Here is a 20,178-nt window from a genome sequence, read left to right on the forward strand (position 1 = left end):
TGAGGAAGCACTACACTGTTTTCCATAGTGGCTGCACCATTTTACAATCCCTCCAACTGCAGGAGGCTTCCAATTTCTCCACATCCTCACCACCACTTGTTATTTTGTTTTTGTTTTGTTTTGATGGTGGCCATCGTAATGGGTATGATATAGCATCTTCTGGTTTTGATTTGCATTTCCCTAATGATTAGTGACGTTGCACATCTTTTCAAATGTTTAGACACCATTTGTTTATCTTTGGAGAAATGTCTGTTCAAATCCTATGCCCGTTTTTAAAAACCACGTTCCTTGTTTTGTTTTGTTTTTTGTTGTTGTTGTTGTTGTTAAATTGTAGGACTTCTTTAACCCATTATGAGATGGTTTGCATGATTCGCAGATATTTTCTCGCGTTCCATAGGTTGCCTTTTCACTCTGTTGATGATGTCCTTTGATGCCCAGAAGCTTTTAAGTTTGATGTAATCCCATTTGTCTATTTCTATTTTTGTTCCTAAGAAATTACTGCCAAATGCAATGTTATGAAGCTTTCCCCCTGTGTTTTCTTCTAGGAGTTTTATAGTTTTAGGTCTTATATTTAGGTCTTTAATCCATTTTGGCCCTTTCCCCATTGTGTGGTCTTGGTGTCCTTGTCTAAAATCAGTTGATCATAAATGTCAGGTATTTATTAAATCACTCATTCTCTATTCTGTTCTGTTGGTCTGTATGTTCATGCCAATACCACCAGCTTTTAAGCTTTGTAATATATTTTGAAATTAGGAAGTATGAGGCCTCCAACTTGGTTCTTTTTCAAGATTATTTTGGCTAATTGGGGTCCCTTGTGTTCCATATGAATTTAGGTTTTTTTTTTTTTTTTCTGTTTGCAAAAAATGCCACTGAGATTTTTGATAGGGATTGCATTAAATCTGTGGCTCATTTGGGGTAGTATGGACATTTTTGTGATATTAAGTCTTCCAATCCATGAATGTGCATTTATTGGTGTCTCTAAATTCAGCAGTGTTTTGTAGTTTTTAGAATATAAGTCCTTCACCTTCTTGGGTTAAGTTTATTCCAAAATATTTTATTTTTTGGTGCTATTGTAAATGGGATTATTTTCTTAATTTCCTTTTTGGATTGTTCATTGTTAGTGTTTCAAACAATGGATTTTTATGTGCTGATTTTGTATTCTGCAACTTTGCTAAATTTGTTTGTTCTAACAGTTTGTTGTTGTGTGGAATCTTTAGATGTCATCTGCAAACAGAGATAATTTCTATTCCTTTCCAATTTAGATGCCTTTGATTTCTTTTTCTTGCCTAATTGCTCTGGTTAGGACTTCCAAAACCATGTTGAATAGAAGTGGCAAGATTTTGCCTTGTTCTTGATCTTTGAGAAAAAGCTTTGTTTCTAACTGTTGAGTATGGTGTCAGCTCTGGGCTTTACATATGTGGCCTTTGGTTATGTTCAGATAGTTTCTTTTAATATCTTTTCTCTTTTATCTATATATCCCCAACCTTTCCACATGACAGTCTTCACGTTCTTCTTTTATATTAATCTAGTTTCTTCTCTGAGAAAATCTTACCTGCAGCTATCTTGAATAGGAGCTGCCTTGGCCCTTCAAATGGGTTGTAAGGTGGGGTTGGCATTCTCTTAACTCCTCAGTACCTATTCCAAACCATTAGTCTTCCATCTTCTTATAAACATCTCTTTTCCTTTGAGGCTCCTATCTGGCTATATCATATAACTGTAAACCTCCCAGCTTTCTGGGAGCTCCTCTACTTTAGGCTTCAGTGCCTGGTTTACCAGTGTCCCTTTCACTCTGAGTCTAGTTGTCTTCCTGAGTGCCCTAACTCTAGATGTGAAAGACCCATGTAACAGCCTGTCCTTCACTTTCCCTGATTTCATCTACTCCCGGGACTTTCACGACTACTCCACACTCCTGCAGCTCCATCTGCCCTTGGTGGCTGAGAACCTTATCATCACTTGCCCCTGTTCCACTTCTGAAATCTGGAGCTCCAGTGTCCCAGTCTCTCATTTCAGTCTGCCATTATTCGTTTCCTGACCTTAGGCCTCTTTTTCAGTATTACCAAGAGTCTTATCCCTTGGGCCCTCCAGTTCCTTCCAAATCTATCACTCTTCCCTGCTTTCTTCACTTTTTTCCTATCCTAATTTCTCAATCCAACACATCAGACACTTCTCAGCTGCACTTTTCACATGTCCTCCCTGCCTTTTCAATCTCTCATTCCTCCTCCTCTTCACAGTCAAGCCATTTGAATAGGTTTTGTCTGTTTCCCAACCTCCTACTCATTCTCTATCCTATCCCATCTTTGTTAGAATTATTCTCACCAGTTTTATTTCTCATTCTTTTTGACAGCTCAGCTTTAGACACCGTTGACTGTCCTTGAAGTACTTTTTTTTCACTAGCTCCTGTTCCTCCTCCTCGATGTCTGGGTGTTTGTCGCTCTCATTGCGTGCTCTTCCCCTCCACTCATGCCCGAGGGAGGTGGTTGTCTAGGACTCTGCCACAGGCTGTCTTCTCACATTATGTCCTCTCCTCTACTCACAGTGCCTACAGTTTCCAGCTGTCGTAGGCAAATCCCAGATTCATTTCCATAAAGACCTCTTCGGAGCTCCAGACCTATATATGCGTTCACCTGCTTGTCTACTTGCACGCTTCACCAGTGCCTCAAGCTCAGCGACTGAGAATCACCTCTTTCTTGCCACACCTGTTCTTCTCCGTGATTGGTACCACTCACCATTTTCTAGCTCCCCAAACTAGAAATGTGAACATCATCCCCGTTTGTCCTTGATCCTCCTTTCCCACATTCAGGCTGTGCGTTCTAAGCGAATTTTGCCTCTCCTAAATCTCCGAATGTGTTTGATTTCTTCTGCCTGCTCCCCTTCAGCACCACCGTACCGTCATCCCTGGCCTCGATTCTTACTAAATGTATCCTAACTGTTCTCTCCTCACATCCGCTCTTGCCTGTTGCTTATCTACTTTCCCCACCCCTGCCACAGTGCTCTTTTAAGAAGTGCAGACTGCTGTTCCTTTTAGACTCAGCTCTGTGTGACTTGGCCTCATGTGTATACATCTGCAGCCTCCCCACCTCTACACTTTAGCCTGTGGAATGTTCATGTCACTTTGGAAGAAGTTCACTTTCCATGAAGTTCTGTTTCGGGGGCCTTGGGGGGCCTTTACACATGGAACACTCTTGGGACACTCCCCATCTCTTCTTACCCAGCCAACTACCTTTCCCCCAGGTCTCAAACATTCTTTCTTCCCCGCCCCGCTGCACACACATTTATATTCTTCCTTCTGTCTCATTGGCTGAGGTCACCATCCTCCTGCCCAAGGCCACCCTTCCAGTGCCGATCTAAATCCTGTTCGTCCTCGTTGGTTATCCCCTCCATCACTTCATCTTTGATCTCCCCCTTCCTACTTTTCCCTCCTACTTGTCAGACTCCCTGTGGCTTGAACATGCCCTCTCTCAACTTGGTATGTCCATTTATTTACTGCCCTGTCTCTCTCCTTCCATTTTTGCCATTCTTGAAAGCATACCTCACCTCTGCAATCTCTACCTTCACTTAAGAACAAGCTTAGTAAAATTTGATTTCTAGTTCATCATTTGATTGAACCTGTTCTTGACAAGGTCATTAATAGCTTCTTGGTTGTCAAGTTCAGTGGATACTTTTCAATCCATTTCTGTCACATTTGATTCTCTTTGACTACATCTTTTTTAGTTACCTGGAAGGTGTCTTCTTGCTCTGCTCATCCCTTTGATGTTGGACTCTCCTAGGTTCCAATATGCTCATTCCAACACTCCTGAGGTGATCATAACCACACTACTGTTTTCAAGTATGGGATATGGATTTTGGAGTCATAATATTGTTCTAGTCCTTATCTTGCTTCTCTTGACATTGTCTGCAAATAGTGGTCCTGGAGTTATATCGCACGATCAGCCATCAGAAAATTCTTCCCAGAAGAGAACTCAGATCATGTCGTCCTTCTGCAGATGACCTGTAAATGGCTCTGCACTGCCTAGAGGACAAAGACCCAATTCTTCAGTCTGGCACAGAAGGCCCTTTGTGATTCTTCCCTGGTCTTCCTCTCTAGTCTCTTCCTGGTCCCTTCCCGTCCCACCTCCATTGCCCATCAGCTTGACCTGTGTTCCAGAGGTCTCTAAAAGGGGGCCTGTTCTGTTATCCTTTTTTTTTTTTTTTTCAAAGATTTTATTTATTTATTTGACAGAGACACAGCGAGAGAGGGAACACAAGCAGGGGGAGTGGGAGAGGGAGAAGCAGGTCTCCCGCCAAGCAGGGAGCCCGATGCGGGGCTCCATGCGGGGCTCGATCCCAGGGCCCTGGGATCATGTCCTGAGCTGAAGGTAGACACTTAACGACTGAGCCACCTAGGCGCCCCCTGTTATCCTTCTCTTTATGTTTGCATGTGTTCTTCCCACCCCCCACACAAACACTTTTACTCTTCTTCACCTGGCCAGTAACTCAAAAAATGTGTCACAGGGGTGGCATTATTAGATGAAGAGGAAAGAAAAACAATAGTTATTCAACAGTGTGTTGAATAATTACTCTTTACCCCGGAGGCTGGATTAGTTATTTCCATGTGTGTGGTCTCTGTGAATCCTCAGAATCCCCCTGTGAGAGAGGTAGTAAGATTTCCATATCCTAGATTAGGAAATTGAGGCTCAGAGAAATTAGTAACTTGTGGGATTTGGACCCAGGTAAGTCATACTCGAAATCCCATGTCTCTTCTTTGCTGGTGACAAACTTTGGAGAGCAGTGCTCACTTTAGTGTGTAAGTTCCACTGTATTAATGACACACACTACATTTTTTTTTTTTTAAGATTTTATTTATTTATTAGAGTGCAAGAGAGCATGAGCAGGGGGGAAGGGGGAGGAGGGAGAAGCAGGCTCCCGCTGAGCAGGGAGCCCGATGTGGGGCTTGATCCCAGGACCCTGGGATCCTGACCTGAGCCGAAGGCAGACGCTTACCGACCGAGCCACCCAGGTGTCCCACACACTACCTTTTCACTGCCTTTCATATAACTTTATCAGAACTCTGCGCTTATGTTCCTGTTGCAGTTTTAACTGCTCCAATAGAATAAAGCCCTTAGAACACATTTATTAGCATTTATTATACATTAGTGGTGAAAACTGAACATGCTGCCCAGGGACCAAGATGCTCATTTCAAAACTTCCTGAGTGTCGTTGATTGTTGCTCTGTGTTCTGTGGATGTCTTTGTTCATAGCTTTGTCAGACTCCCTTTTTGCTTACTGTTCTCTCCCTTTCACCCTGCCTTTCCCTTTTTAGCCTCCTTACCTGTTTGTAATAAATAGCTGAGTATATTTTTCCTAAATTCTCTGAAAATATTGAAACTTACAGCAAAATTGAAAGAATTTTACAGTAAACACCTGCCTATCTAATTCTTGGATTCTAGATTTTGTATTTGCTTACATGTTCTGTCCATCTCTCCATCCTTCCCTGTCTTACTTTTTGATGCATTTCAAAGTAATTTGTAGGTGTTTGTGTACTTCCACCTAAATACTTGAAGATGCATATCAGTAATTAGAGTTCAGTATTCTAGTGTTTTTTTCCCTTTGTTATAAAGTTAACGTACAATGAAATCTACAGATCTTAAGCGTATGTTGGCTAGTTTTGTCAGGTGCGTACACCTGTGTCACCAAGATTCCTAGCAAGATACAGAATGCTGCCAGCACTCCAGGTGTTTTCTTCATGTCCCTTCATGGTCAGTCCCTGTCCCCTGCCTCCTGAGGTAGCCATTGTGCTGATTTTTTTTTTCCCACCATAGATTCATTTCTGTTAGTTCTAGAACTTTATATACGTGGAATAATATGTATTTTTTTTTTTAAATAAGATTTTATTTATTTGAGATAGAGCGTGTGCACGTGAGTGGGGGGAGAGGCAGAGGGAGAAGGAAAAGCAGGTTCTCCACTGGGCAGGAGCCCGACACGGGGCTTGATCCCAGGACCCTGAGATCATGACCTGAGCCAAAGGCCGACCCATAACTGACTGAGCCACCCAGGCGCCCCATATGAATTCCTTTTTGTAAGGCTTCTTCCTCTCAGCCCAATGACTTTGAGATTCATTCGTGCTGTTGGATTTATCTGTAGTTCATTCCTTTATATTGCTCAGTAGTGTCTAGATGATAAGCATATAATAATTGTTAGTATCTTATACTTCGAGAATTTTAAGTTACTTGATTTTGATTTCTAAGACCGGTGAACATAGTTTCTTATGTTACTCATTTTAAAAAACAAATTATTTTATTATGTGAATTTGACTTTTTTCTTCCCTTTGAAAGGAAAACAGTATCTCCTGATAGAGGATTCACATGACAATAACAATTGCCTGTATTTTAATGTTGATTTCTTAAGATTTTAATAAGGGTCATGGTTTTCCTAAGAAAAAGTTTTTTCTGCAACAGAATTGGAAAAAGTTGCACATACTTATTTTTATCTGCCCCATTTTTGGTTGCTGCCTTGAATTTATCTTTTGACCCAGGTATTTTATTTGCAGGCTCTTTTCCATTGTTACTATGTTTGTAAGTTTTTTTCTCCCTTCCCATTCCTTTCCCTTTTTTCTCCCTTCCCTTCAGTTTCAAGGGAAAAAAACCTGTGATACTTTTCCCTCCACCTAACTTCCCCACAGCTGGTTGCAGGCGTCGACAGGAGCAGAAGGGACTGCTCTCAGGACTCGTAAGAGCAACTGAAGAGGAGGAAATGACCCTGTTTGCTGAAAGTAAAGAGAATCTAAGTATTGCTCATTCCTCTTCAACTGCTCTCCTTGAGCTTTCTGGGCTCCCTGGGGGAGATTATGTTCCAGGTCCTTCAGTTCATCATGCCAACAGTTACCTGCAGTCATCCTCATCGTTTTAGTAGCAAAGAATCTAATAAAAAGCTCAGAAGAAAGGAGGCAGTGTAGTCTTAAAGTTGTCTCTGGAGTCAGGCAAGACTGTTAGTTCCTAGCAGTGTGATCTTGGGCTCCCTGAGCCTTAGGCCCACTGTACAGAGGGACGGTAACAGTACCTCACTGGGTCATGGAAGGCTCAAGTGGGGAACCGTAAAGCTCTTAGCATAGTGCCCGATAGACCTAACGGTTCAATAAGTGCTAGTAATTGTGAGTAAATTTGATATACTGTATGTTCAGTACTTTGAGAGTTAAAATGAATTACTTCTGGTAACCGAGCAGTGAATGATTCGAGAGACAGCTAGTGGGGAAGGGAGGCGAAGATCTGCCAGATGGTCTAATAACATCTCAGTCTTATTTATTCCACCTTACATGTGTAACAAGACAGCTTGGAAGGTCTAGTTTGAAGACAGAGCATAACCACAAAAGAGGCGGGGCTAAGCAGTTACAGCTAGCTTGGTCTGCGCCATTATGCATCTGATTGAAGCTCAGATTGTTCCTTTCATTGGGGGAGTCTTGTCCTTGCTTATCCTGGCTCTGGTTTCTCTCCCTGTGATTTTGGTGTGTGGGCCTTGGCCCAGCATCTCAACTAAAACTCTTGCCTCAGCAGTTAACAGTAGCCCCGCTCTTGCTCCGTTCTGGCTCCTGGCGTTCGGCTGAGTCCTTTGGCTCCGTGCCCTGGTGCTGGTTCTGCCACCCACCTTGGCCTGTGACCCATAGCTCCCTACTGTTGATTTCTGGGGGGCATCTAGCCTCCCAGCCAGAATTCCTGATACTTCCTTGGAGATTTTAAAATCCCGTGAACACTATGAATCCCTCAATATGAAACTTGCAAAGCAAATATGATACTATAGTGATGGTCCTGGGTCATGTATCCCTAGGTTTTTATTAATATTGGAGTTTTTTCCCCCTCTGAATATAGAAACAATCTTATTATACATCAACTTTCATAAGCTGGGTGGCAGCTCACCTTTCAAGGTCTGTGGCCAAAAACAATTGCTTAGAAGAAGTAAAACTAAGTGGTTAAAAGTTGGCCTGGGGGGGGTGGTGTGTTCAGTGTCATTCAGTTTTATTGAGAACTTAGTAATGATAGTAATCACTAACACTTAATCGGTGTTTGTCACGTACCAGACAAAATTCTAAGCACTTTACGTTTATTAACTCATTTTAACTTCCGAACAACTTTGAGATGGTTATTAATCTCCTACTGGCATGAGATTAATAGCCCTATACAGATGAAGAAACTGAGGGACAGCAAGATTAAGTAATTTGCCCAGGGTCACACAGCTAATAAGTACTAGAGCTGTGATTCCAAACCAGGTGGTCCTCATGTTAACATCTCAAAATGGCTTCTGTGTCTAAGGGAGCATGAGAACAATGAAGAACCGTAAGCCGAGGTTGTCTTCTGCCGTAAGCCCCTTAGGGTGTAAGACAGATACTATGACATAGTGCTTCAAATCTGGGCTTCTGAGCCAGCCGGGTCTGGATCCGAGCCTTCTGTTTGTCACTTGCTGGATGTGTGACTTTGGGCAGATTATTCCAGCCTGTTAAACTGCACTTTATTTGTCCTATAGTATCTGACAGCCTTATTGTGACACTTAGGAGATAGAATCACAGCTCCTGGCACAGATTAAAACAGTTACTTTTATTACAGATGTGTGAGGCACTCTGTGCTATGTCCTGTTTGAGGGTACAAAGTAAATGTTAGGGGTGCCTAAGGAAAAAAAGGATTATTTTTATTTTTTAAAAAAGATTTTATTTATTTGCCAGAGAGAGAGAGAGGGAGAGTACAAGCAGGGGGAGTGGCAGGCAGAGGGAGAAGCAGGCTCCTTGCTAAGCAAGGAGCCCGATGCGGGACTTGATCCCAGGACCCTGAGATTATGACCTGAGCCGAAGACAGACGCTTAACCATCTGAGCCACCCAGGCGCCACCCCCCCCCCAAAAAGGATTACTTTAAAGTTTTTTTTTATTATGGAAATTTTAATCATACAAAAATTAGAATAGGATAATTAATCCCCATGTGTCATCACCTAGCTTCAATAAATATCAACATTTTACTACTCTCATTTCTCTACTTTTTTTTTTCTGGAATATTTTAGAATAGATTCCAGAAATTCTAGCTTATAGCATTTATACTTCAGTACCTTATCTTTAATAAGTAAGGACTTAAAAAAATCATGCCATTATGATGAACCTAACAAAATTAAAAATCTTTCATGTCCTCTAATATATAGCCTGTTTATATTTTACCTATTATCCCCAAATTCTTTGTTTTATGGTTTTGTTCAAATCAGTATCAAAACAAGTTTTCCCACAAAGCATTTAGTGCCTGTCTCTTAAGTCTCACAAACTCTAACCTCCTCCTGCTTCCACAGTGTTTATTTTCAAAACCTGGCAGGTCTACATTTGCCCTGGAGAATTTTTCATACTCAGGTTTGGTGGATAACTTAACACTGATCAGTGCTGTGCAGAGTCCTATAGCCTGAGGCAAAAAGAAAAATCAGTGCTCCTGGTTCTCCAATTAAAATTGCGATACTGTGTTCATCATGGGTCTTTTGCATTCATTTTGATTTTTAACATTATTGTATTAAAATATTTGTCTCCATTGTGTTTTTTGGCCTAAATTTTGCATCCGAGACAAGTGCCTCCCTCTCCTCTTTGTAGCCTTGGCCCTGAGTTGTTTAATCTGATCCTGTGTCTTGTAAACTGGTGATCAGACCCAGATGCTAGAGCTTTGCTGTGGCCCCGCAACACAGTTACTCCTGGGAACAGATTAGAGATGCAGCATCTCTGCCCCACCCCAGACGTGCTGAGTCAGAATGTGCATTTAACCAGATCCCCAGGGGATTTGTGTGTCTACTGAAGTTTGAGGAGCCCTGCTCTGGGGGCATAATTAGATTTAGGTTTAATTTTTTGGTGCAAGAATGTTTCATACATGTGTTACAGATTTTTTTTAATATATTATTTTAGATGTGTGCAAGCAAGCTGGGGGAGGGGCAGAGAGAGAGGCAGAGAGAATCTCAAGCACACTCTGTGCTCAGTGCAGAGGCCAATGCGGGGTGCGATCCCACGACTCTGAGACCATGACCTGAGCCGAAATCAACAGATGCTTAACCGACTGCACCACCCAGGCGCCCCATGTGTTGTGGATTTCTTATTGTATCACGTCAGAAAGTACGTGGTGTTGAGTTGTCCTGTTTGGGGGGATATTAAGGTTGATCGGTGCATTCAGAGGCGATTGGCTTAGTCCATCCATTAGAAAGTCAAGATGGTCACTTCTGAGAGTTGCTAGAGCCACACGGTTAAGAGGAGGGGCGACCATACGGGTTAGAATGTTGACTTTACACCTGGCAGCTATGCAACATGGGTATGCTTCAACTCTTCGTAAACTGGAGATGGTTGTAGAAGCATCTCCTCAGGTTGTCATGCCGATTTTTCTTAGAATAGGGCCAGGCATAAAGAAAGCGTTCCATCAGAAGTAGTGCTTCTTTTCCTCTTCTGGCTTTTGTATCCTTATCGGAGAAAGCATCATAACAACTACGTGTTTTGAGTTGGGCCTTCAGTGAGTGGGACAGCATGCTAGGCGATATTAATGACTTGAGCATAGGCAGAAAATGGAAATGCACAGTGTATTTTTGGAGATTGGCAAAGAATTTGACTTCAGTATAGGCTACAGTTAGATTTTTTTTTAGTAGAATGGGTGGAAAAGCCCAATTGTGGAAGTCTTTGTAGGCCGTTTGTAGTATTTGGTGAGCAGTGGAGACTCGGTGAAGATGTTTAAGGAGAGGAGCTTGTCATGAACAAAGCTGGGCTCAGGAAGCTTAGTCTGGATCCCTTGGGCAAGAGACCCTGGAGTGGAGGGCATGGGAAGGCTTGGGGTGTGTGTGTGTGTGTGTGTGTGTACGTACGTACATAGAAGCTAAGAGAGGCCAGACCAGAGTGGTGGCATTGGGAGTGGAAAACTAAATGGGTGCAGTGAGGCTTGACAGTTTAATACCTGGGCATGAGTGCTGTAGGCAGATAGACTTGTGTGTGGTTTGCATTTTGCTGCTTATTAGCTATGCAACCTTTATCAAGCCCCTTAATGCACCTCGGTCTCCTTCTGGGGTGATGGGGATAAGGAGATGTGTTTAGCAGGTTAGGTGTAAGGATGAAGTGAGCTGATGCATGTGCTGGTACCTGGTACGATGCCCGGCTCATGGCTTACCCTCAATAAATGTTAGCTGTTACTAACATTAGATAATGGACTGGCTGTTTGGTTGAAGGAGGGGAAGAGAAGTCATTTTTTGGTTTCAAGACTAGGATAATTGGTGATACAGAAAGAGGCAAGTCGCCAGGGAGAATTGGTTTAAGGAGGAGGTATTATTCTTTTCCCTTTTAGCTATGTTGGGTTTGAGACCCTGACAGCATATCCAGGGGGAGATGTGTTAGATTCCAGGGGTAAATTATGCATGAGCCACACTTGACTGGACCTGTGTTATTTCTTTTGGTACAGATTATGGTTTCAGTGATGTCCTGGGCTTCATCTTTCAGTATCTCGGGGGTTCTGACAAAGCAGATGTTTTACCTTGACATCAGTTTGGACTAGCTTCTGACTTTGCAATTGGTGGTCTAGGGCCTGGCTGGTTCAGCACGGGCGGAAGGTAGGGAGGGCTTTTCCCCTCAACGGCTTTTCCTCATTTCACATTCTGGTTGTGGTTTTAAGAAAGCAGTTCGTATTGCTTTTCAGCCATTTCAGTGTTCTCTCTCTCTCTTTTCTCTCTGCACAAGCTGATGCTAAAGTTTGGGGTATTAATAGGTGCTATTTAAAGAAGCTCATTTACGGGCAATTAAATAACATGCCTGTCAGCTCAGATTTGATAGGGAATAGAACTTTTCTTTCTTTTTTTTTAAGTGCAATGAAGTTTAATTATATTCCCTTTCCTTTTGGCTCTTTTGTCATTTTATTTGGAAAACATTTCTTAAAAAAAAAAAAATCTGTATTCTTTCCCATATGTTTATGGTGGTGGATGGGCTAGGGAGGACTGAGCTGGAAGGGCAGGAGGTGTATTTAAATTTTGTTGATTTCACCTAATTTTTAGGGCTGTTTCTGTCCGTGGTATTAGCTGCTCCAGGCACTGCGGACAGAACAGTCGTTGCTGATGCTGAAACTAACCCCTGTCTAGGTAGCCCCTGACATCTCAGTGCATGTCGTGGCATAGCAGGAACACCGACCATAGTCGCTGACTAGTTTATGAGTTGCTAAGTCAGAAGGTCTGTCCCGCGTCCTAGAGCCCAGAATAAATACCCCTTTATGCCCGTGGTTTTTTTTTTTTTTTTTTAAGATTTTATTTATTTATTTGACAGAGAGAGTGAGAGAGCACAAACAGGAGGAGGAGTAGAAGGAGAGGGAGAAGCAGGCTCCGCGCCGAGCAGGGAGCCTGATGCGGGGCTCGATCCCAGCACCCTGGGATCATGACCTGAGCCAAAGGCAGATGCTTAACGACTGAGCCACCCGGGCGTCCCTATGCCCGTGGTTTATAGAGAACAGCTGGTAGGCCTGGAGAGAGAGAAGAGACTCTCCCTGTGCTTCCTTCTCGAATAGCTGATGGAACCTCAGTGCAGTCTGTTTTCTGTCTTCCCTTTATCTGTGTGAGTAGATGAGAGTCCCTTGTGTATAACTTATGAGAGTAGCTATTTTCACTAGATTTTTAATTTCAGTGCTGAGTTATCCATTCTTGTTCACTGTGGACTCGAGTGACTGATGCCCTTCCTCCTTCCTTTTTTTTACTGTTTTAGTAAATACAGTCTGGGGAAAATGCCTTTGGTTTGCTTTATATTGGTACTGAAAATGTTAAAAAAAGAAAAATGTTGATCCTTGTATACTGTTGAATATACCACCAAGTAAAGAAATCCATCCAGAGGTACCATTTGACCTCAAGATTGCTGAACGCAAGTGTGGTGTACTTTTCACTAGCCCAGACAGAAGTGGTGCGATACACTTGTCCTTTACACTTGATGGTAGACTTAACTTTGTTTTTCCTTTGCTAAACTTCACCAGTGGCAACAGGGATGACAGAATTTTAATGCCAGGGATTGCTTGTCTGAGCCCTTATTTTCTCTCTCCTTTTATGCACCCTAAGGGGCATTGAACTGAAGACAGTCACCACTTAATATATGGTTATCAGTAGGATTTCTTCTTGACCCTTGATACTTTCCTGACATTAGGGAACTTCTTTATCTCATGTGGTTGGGAGAGGTAAGAAGAAACAAATTTCTGAAGTAGCAGGTACCACATCATGGGGAGGCCGGGAGAACAAGAAAGAACATCATCCTCTGGTTAAGTGGAAGGACCAGACCAGAAGGCCCTAAAATCCTTTTCAAAGTCATTAATGCCTTTATTGTTTTCCTGGAGTTTGTGACCTAGCATTCTACCCATTTACTTCTCTTGACTGTGCATTCTTTAGGCCCAGGAGATCCAGCATGTTCTTCAGCAGGCTGCCTGTCTTCCTGCTTGGTGACAGGTCTTTTTCTCGGGCAGAGATGAGCAGTATGGTCCCATGTGTGACGCTCCTCACTGTGGCAGCCTGTTTGTGTTTGGGTGGGGAGTTGGGGTGTGGGGTGGGTGGGGGCGATGTGTACTTGGCAAAGCTCCCCCACTCTGCACACAAGAGAATCGCTTCTCTAAGGTTCTGTTCTGTCTGTGCTTCTGTTGCCACTCCATCCAGGCTATTATACAGATAATCTGGGGACCCCGCCACTGGCAATCTCATGATTAGTTATTCTAGGAAGCTCGGAGAAGTTGAAGTAGTTGTTATAAACATCTGAACTTGAAATCCGTTTTGCGTAAAGCAGAAACTGGGTTTGCAGGCACCACGGGAAAAGCCGGTGGTAGAAATTGCTGTACAATTTGCCTCTAGACTGTAGTGGGAAATATCTTTTTTGGGAAATAGGATGGATCAATATGATTTTTTTCTTTCCGTGTAAAGTTGTTATTGAAATAACAACTTATCTTATTTTGCAGTCCTAAAGTAATAAATAAGACCTTTATGGCTCAGAATAAATTGTGAGCGTCCCATTTCCTGTGGTAGCAGCCATATTCATATTCTTCTAAAGCCTCAGGCAGAGTGACATCAGCAAATTTTTTCATTTTCTAATCCAGAATCTTCTGGTTTCTGTCAAAGAACCTGTATTTTAGTACTGAGCAGGTAGATCTTCGGGACCTTTTTTGATGTGACTATGTTTTAAATTGTGTTAAAGTTCAATTCTCTTGGGAGGCAGCATGATGTAGTAGAAAGACCTTTTTCAGGTGAGGACCAAATCTTGGAATTTATAAACAGTACTTTTTTTTTTTTTTGGTCTTAGGTTCACTTTCAGATTCTTGCCCCATTAGCAATCTAGAATTTCTCTGATACCAGACTCAACCACTGGGACGGTTCTTGTGGGGCTTCCTCGTGTACCAAAAGGAGTTCCTCATTTAGCTTTTTAGATGGTTCTAGTTCCATTACCCTGTCCCCTGAACACACGCACGCACGCACACACCCGCACACGCACGGCCGTGGGTCTTGATCTGGTCAGATTTCCATGACTGTTCTAACTCTTCATCCTCCGCTGTGCCACAGCGATTTCTCCTCTTGCCCTTTGGCGGTAATCACAGTGAAGAACTATCCCAGGCGATCTGTGGGCTCGAGAATGCCAAATACTCCTAAAAAGAATCACCTTCAGTTTTTCCCTGCAGGACAAAGCCTGCCTGTGAGCACGGTGAGTCAATCTCTCCTGTTTAAACATTTGCCACTTACTTATTAAACAGTTATTTATTGAATACCTTTTATCTACAAGAGTCTCCTGTGTGCTGTGGAAGAGAAAATGGTGAATTATCCATGAATTCAAGGCTATTATAATGAAGGAAGAAAGAGAAGACAAGCAGTTCTGGGTGTGGTGGGGTAAAGGGGTGGGTGGGGTTGTGCTTGGCCTTCTAGTTTTTAAAAGGGAGAGGGGGTAGAACAATCAAATCCCTGCAGGGGTAAAGCTCGTTGTGTGCTCTAGAAAGAGCAAAATGTGCAGCTTGCCGAGAGTGGGGCAGCATCGAGGGCATGATGGAGAATAAGGAAGTGGTTCTTAACCTCTTTCCTGAGTTATCCATCACATTTTTCTTTTCCTTTATTTTTTTTTAAAGATTTTTTTTTTTAAGTAATCTCTGCACCCAACGTGAGGCTTGAATTCACAACCCCAAGATCAAGTGTCGCATGCTGCACTGACTGAGCCAGCCAGGCGCCCCACTACACATTTTTCCTTTGGTTTTCAAGTGAGGTGCAGTGTCAGCGTAGTTGAGATTCATCTGGCGTTCTCTGTCCTCTGTCGCAAGGCTCAGGGCATCTCTTCCTGCTGCTTCTCGCCGCCTCATGTAGATAATCTGCTCCACTCTCAGCCCACTATTACCACATGTGTCCTTAGTCAAGATCAATGTCTGCAATTTCAGACGTGTATTTCTCGTTGTCCCCTGGACCCCTCCGCCTGCACTCACCGCTATCTCAGATCCGCAGATCCAGAATGAGGCCCAGCTTCCGCCCTCCTGAACCAGCTTCCGCCCTCCTATGCCTTCCGTCTCTGAGTGGGACCACCTTCTGCCAAGGGCTCAGTAAAAAAAAAATGTGGACACTGCCTTTGACCCCCTCAATCCCCACAGGCCAGCCATTAAGTTTGCCTCTTAAATATCAGCTGCCTCTGTCCTCTCCTCGATCCTGGTTCCAGGGGTCCTCATGTCATCATCGCTGACTTACGTTCCTGAAGAACCCGCTCTGGTCTCCTTAGATCCCGTCTTGCCCTGACCGTGGCCGACTTCACACTACAACTAGAATGATCCTTCTAATGTGTAAATCTGGTCACTTCACTTACCTTCCTGAAACTCTCTCATGGCTTTTTTTTTTTTTTTTTTTTTAAGATTTTTATCTATTCTTTGACAGAGAAAGGGAGAGAGGGAACACAAACGGGGGAGTGGGAGAGAGAGAAGCAGGCCCCCCACTGAGCAGGGAGCCCAATGCGGGGCTCGATCCCAGGACCCTGGGATCATGACCTGAGCCGAAAGCAGACGCCCAACGACTGAGCCTCCCAGGCGCCCCTCTCATGGCTTCTTATGGCCCTAAGGGTCAGGTCCCAATTCCTTAAATAGCTTCAAAGTCCGCTGGGGTCTGGCTGGTGCCTATCCTCCTCTTTTGGGGCTCCTCCCATGGCAGGCCACCTCCAGCTGTCCTGAACTACTTTCCGTTTCCAAGGTTGGCTGGCCTCGTACTCTCAGGCTTTGACAGGCTATTTCCTTTGCCTGTGTTCCCCTCCCTGTTTTTGCCCTGCTACTTTTTATTTCTCCCCTAGATCTACACTGCAGTGTCACTTCCTGTAAAAACCCTTCTCTAATTCCGCCAAGACTAGGTTAGATATTCCTAAATGGGCCCCTGTTATGGAGCATATAAGAGTCATGTCACGTTACCACTGTTGAATTGTCTTTCTTCCCTTCTAAACTGTAAACTTCGTGAGGGTGGGGAGTGCTGGGCTTATTCACCAGTATATCCACACCTAGCACAGTGCCTGGCACGTCCTTTATCAAGAAACAGGTCTCTTACTTTATCACCGATACTTGCCAAGAGCTGTTCTTTGCCACTCGATCTGAAGCTGCTTCAGGTCAGGACCAAATCTGGGTCATTGAACCATACCCAGCACTTTGTGTTAAGTGAGTTGATTTCACCCGCTACTTTTGGGAGCTTTATCACACTAGAACTTATAAAAAAAACACTATGGATGTAAATTTTAAAAATTAGATGGAATTAGGAAGTAATGTGATTAATGAATGTGCTATAAAATCTATATACTAATGAGTATTGTGCATTCAATGTTGTCTGAAGTTAAGAAAAAGGATTAAAGCATTTATTTTAGAGTCAGGTTGGCATGGGTTGGAATTCCAGTCTACTGTTTAGTAACACGGTGATCTTGGGCAAGTCCGTTCCTTCTCTGAGTCTTAACTTCTTCATACATAAGATGAGAATATAATGTCTGTCTTGCAAGGTTGTTACAAAGGTTAAAGGTTTGTGAAAACAGGTGCTGTAGTATCTGGCACGTGGGATTGCTCCATGAATTTCAAGTTATTTTCTTTTATTCCGATAAACATGCCTTTCCTGGAACATTTTTGGAATTTCTTTTTTGAAATAGTTTTCAGAGCTGGCTATCGATGATCAGAATATATCAATGGGAGAAATCTTTTTTCTTTGAGGACATGTTTGATTTTTAGAAACAGCTTGGTTCAGAGAGCAAAATCAAGATGGTTAATACCATTTTTGATATTTAAAAAGATTAAGTATGGTTATGATGAGATTTTCTTTCATAGTATTTAAATTGGTACCTATTCTAGCTTTCTCACAGGTGGCATTGACAGCATATTCCGTCTGGCACATTAAAATCCAGGGAAATAATTATAAAATCTTTTGATTTTTGAATAGCACTCTGATAAATCAAGCAGTATTAGCAAGCTCAAGAGAACTGAGGTCTTTAATCATATACTTAATCACAAGTTAACATTGAAAATTTTACTACTAGCAAAAAAGAATTTAGGAAACTGTGATCCAAGGTGCTGTATTCTTGTTTGTATTTGGGGCCATTCTCTTTTCATCTAGGCCCACAGGAATCCATGTGGCTGAAATGCGGTAAGGAAGATGGTATCTTACTGATGACCCCGAGGATCCTGGCACCTTCAGAGGCCTGCCCCTAGTGGGACGGGAGGAGCCAGCGGGGGGAAATGGACAGGGATGTACAGGCCTTTATAGTCTATACAGCCTTTATAGTAGTGTGGAGAGCTCGTACAGAACAGTCTGTAGGATGCGTTCATCACAGAAGAGATCGGAGGCACAGGTTATTCTATCTGTAGGAAAAAAATAATCGGTGTTTGGAGGAGCACAGTTCTGTGTGGTTCTGTGTGGTGGTAGTGATACCCCCCTCAGGGCTAGTGTGGAAGCTGGACTGAGGATTAGCCCAATCCAGGGGGATCCAGTGACAATGCTCGGGTTACTACAAGGAGCGCAGGTTTATTTGGTGATCTAGCGGTTGCTAAGGGTTTAGTATCTTACCTCATCATTGTATAGAGGTCATGAATGGGAGGTGTCAGAGTCAACTATAAAGGGTTGTTGACATATTATTTTTAAATATTTGACTATTCTATACCTTGAATTGACCTCATCTTGTATGTACGTGTGTAAGATCTATATAATCGTTGCTATTAGGATGATTCCCTGAGAGCATTTGGGTAGGAGAGCAAAACGTGAATATTCGTGAGTCTTGCATGGGGGAAGGGAGAGAAGCTCATGCACCTACCTTTTGCCAAGGGGGAATAGTGGGGCAATATCACTCAAGTAAGTGGGGACTGAGCCTGGCAATTAAGGTGCCTTGTGGACTAGACTTCCAAGGGATTAGTCCTCCTAAAATGTTTATTATAGAACAGCATGCACTTTTGAGGTATGGTGTTGTAATTTTAATTGAACATGTTCTTAGGTTTCAGATGGGCGGTATTTTTTAAATTAAATTTTAATTCCAGTATAGTTAACATACAGTGTTCATTTAGTTTCAGGTGTACAATAGAGTGATTCAACACTTCCATGCATCACCCAGTGCTCATCACAAGTGCCCTCTCTCAGCCCCATCACTGATTTTACCCACCTCCCCTCTGGTAACCATCAGTTTGTTCTCGCTAGTTAAGAGTCTGTTTCTTAATTTCTTTTTCTTTCCCTTTGCTTGTTTTGTTTCTTAAATTCCACATATGAATGAAATCATATGGTGTTTGTCTTTCCCTGACTGACTTATCTCACTTAGCATTATACTCTCTAGCTCCATCCATGTCCTTGCAAATGGCAAGATTTCACTCTTTTTTATGGCTGAATAATATTCCTGTGTGTGTGTGTGTGTGTGTGTGTGTATACACCCCACATCTTTGTCCATTCATCAGTCAGTGGACACTTGGGCTGCTTCCATAATTTGGATCTTGTAGAAAATGCTGCTATAAACATAGGGGTGTACATATCCCTTCAAATTAAGGGGTTTTGTATTCTTTGAGTAAATACCCACAGACAGGCAGCATTGCTCTTTCCCCACGCATGGTGCTTTCTTGCTAAACCCGACTGCTTTTTGACATCTAGAGGTTGTTCTCCAGCCTGGCTGTGGAAGGAAAATCATTGTGTAGCCTTGGACAGCAGCTGTGTAAAAAGCAAAAGTTGTTTAATCTCTTTTAGTTCAGACTTAACTATCAAAATTAGGTTTTGAATAACTGTAAAAATGCAAAATTCAAGGTCTTCAATGTTAGAAGGAAGGTCTAGGAAGAGATTTTTTTTTTAAGAAAGAATTTAAGTGAAAGAACCTTTTCTCTTTTTAGTTCTTTGCTATAAATTGTTTATTGGCTGAGTGTTTTAACTGTTGTTAACCAGGTTGAAGTTACTATCTTAGCAATGCCAGCAACTTGCATTAGAGTTGACTCAACGAGAAGATTCTGGCGCCTGGTGGGCAATCAGCCATTTAAGGTGCTCTTACGGTATAAATGGCATAAACACATTTTAGGAACCTTTATGTTACATAGATGAACATTTTTCTGATAGAATGTTTTCATTTTTGCAAGCCAAAGTTTCACCTCATGCCAAAATTTCCCACTTGTGCAGTAATTGAATGTCTGACAGAGATATAAAAAATAAGAGCTAACACAGTAGCAAAAGCAACTAAACATCAAATTTATTTCTGGCAAACAAACTGAGTAATTTCCACTGGATAAGACAGATGCAGGATATGTGCATTAATCTTCTGTTGCTGCGCTAACAAATTACCACAAACTTCGTGATTTCACACAACACACATCTATTATCTTACAGTTCTGTGGGTTACAAGTCCAACACAGGTCTTACTGCACTAAAGTCAGGGTGTCAACAAGGACTGCATTCCTTCTGGAGGCTCTAGAGGAGAAGCATTTCCTTGCTTTTCCAGCTTCTAGAGGGTACCTGCATTCCTTGACTTGTGGCCTCCTCCCGTGTTGAGCGCCAGCAAGCTTGCACCTTTCTGACCCTTTCTCCACAGTCACATTTGCTGCTGATCACAGCCAGGAAAATTTTCTGTGCTTTTAAGGACCCTTGTGATGAGATTAGGCTCCCCTGCATAATCCAGGATTATCTTCCCATCTCCGGATCCTAAACTTAATCACATCCGTTAAACCCCCTTTGCCACCTAAGGTAATATATTTTCATGTTCTGGGAATGAGGATGTA

General features: G+C 42.6%; 1 protein-coding gene across 11 annotated transcripts in view; it reads left to right on the top strand.

The window, feature by feature from the left end:
- The window catches only part of AGK (acylglycerol kinase), a 109,678-nt gene that overhangs the window by 35,440 nt on the left and 54,060 nt on the right, over nt 1–20,178 (top strand). For 5 of the 11 annotated variants that reach the window (XM_036111342.2, XM_078059649.1, XM_036111341.2 and 2 more), the window contains one exon: nt 2,537–2,715. The exons of the other annotated variants lie outside the window; for them this stretch is intronic. In XM_036111342.2, coding sequence (XP_035967235.2) covers nt 2,537–2,715 — 179 coding nt within the window. The remainder of the gene's footprint in view (nt 1–2,536; nt 2,716–20,178) is intronic. 11 annotated transcript variants of the gene reach the window in all.

The sequence above is a fragment of the Halichoerus grypus genome, chromosome 12 (assembly GCF_964656455.1).
Source record: "Halichoerus grypus chromosome 12, mHalGry1.hap1.1, whole genome shotgun sequence".
Taxonomy (NCBI): Eukaryota; Metazoa; Chordata; class Mammalia; order Carnivora; family Phocidae; genus Halichoerus; species Halichoerus grypus.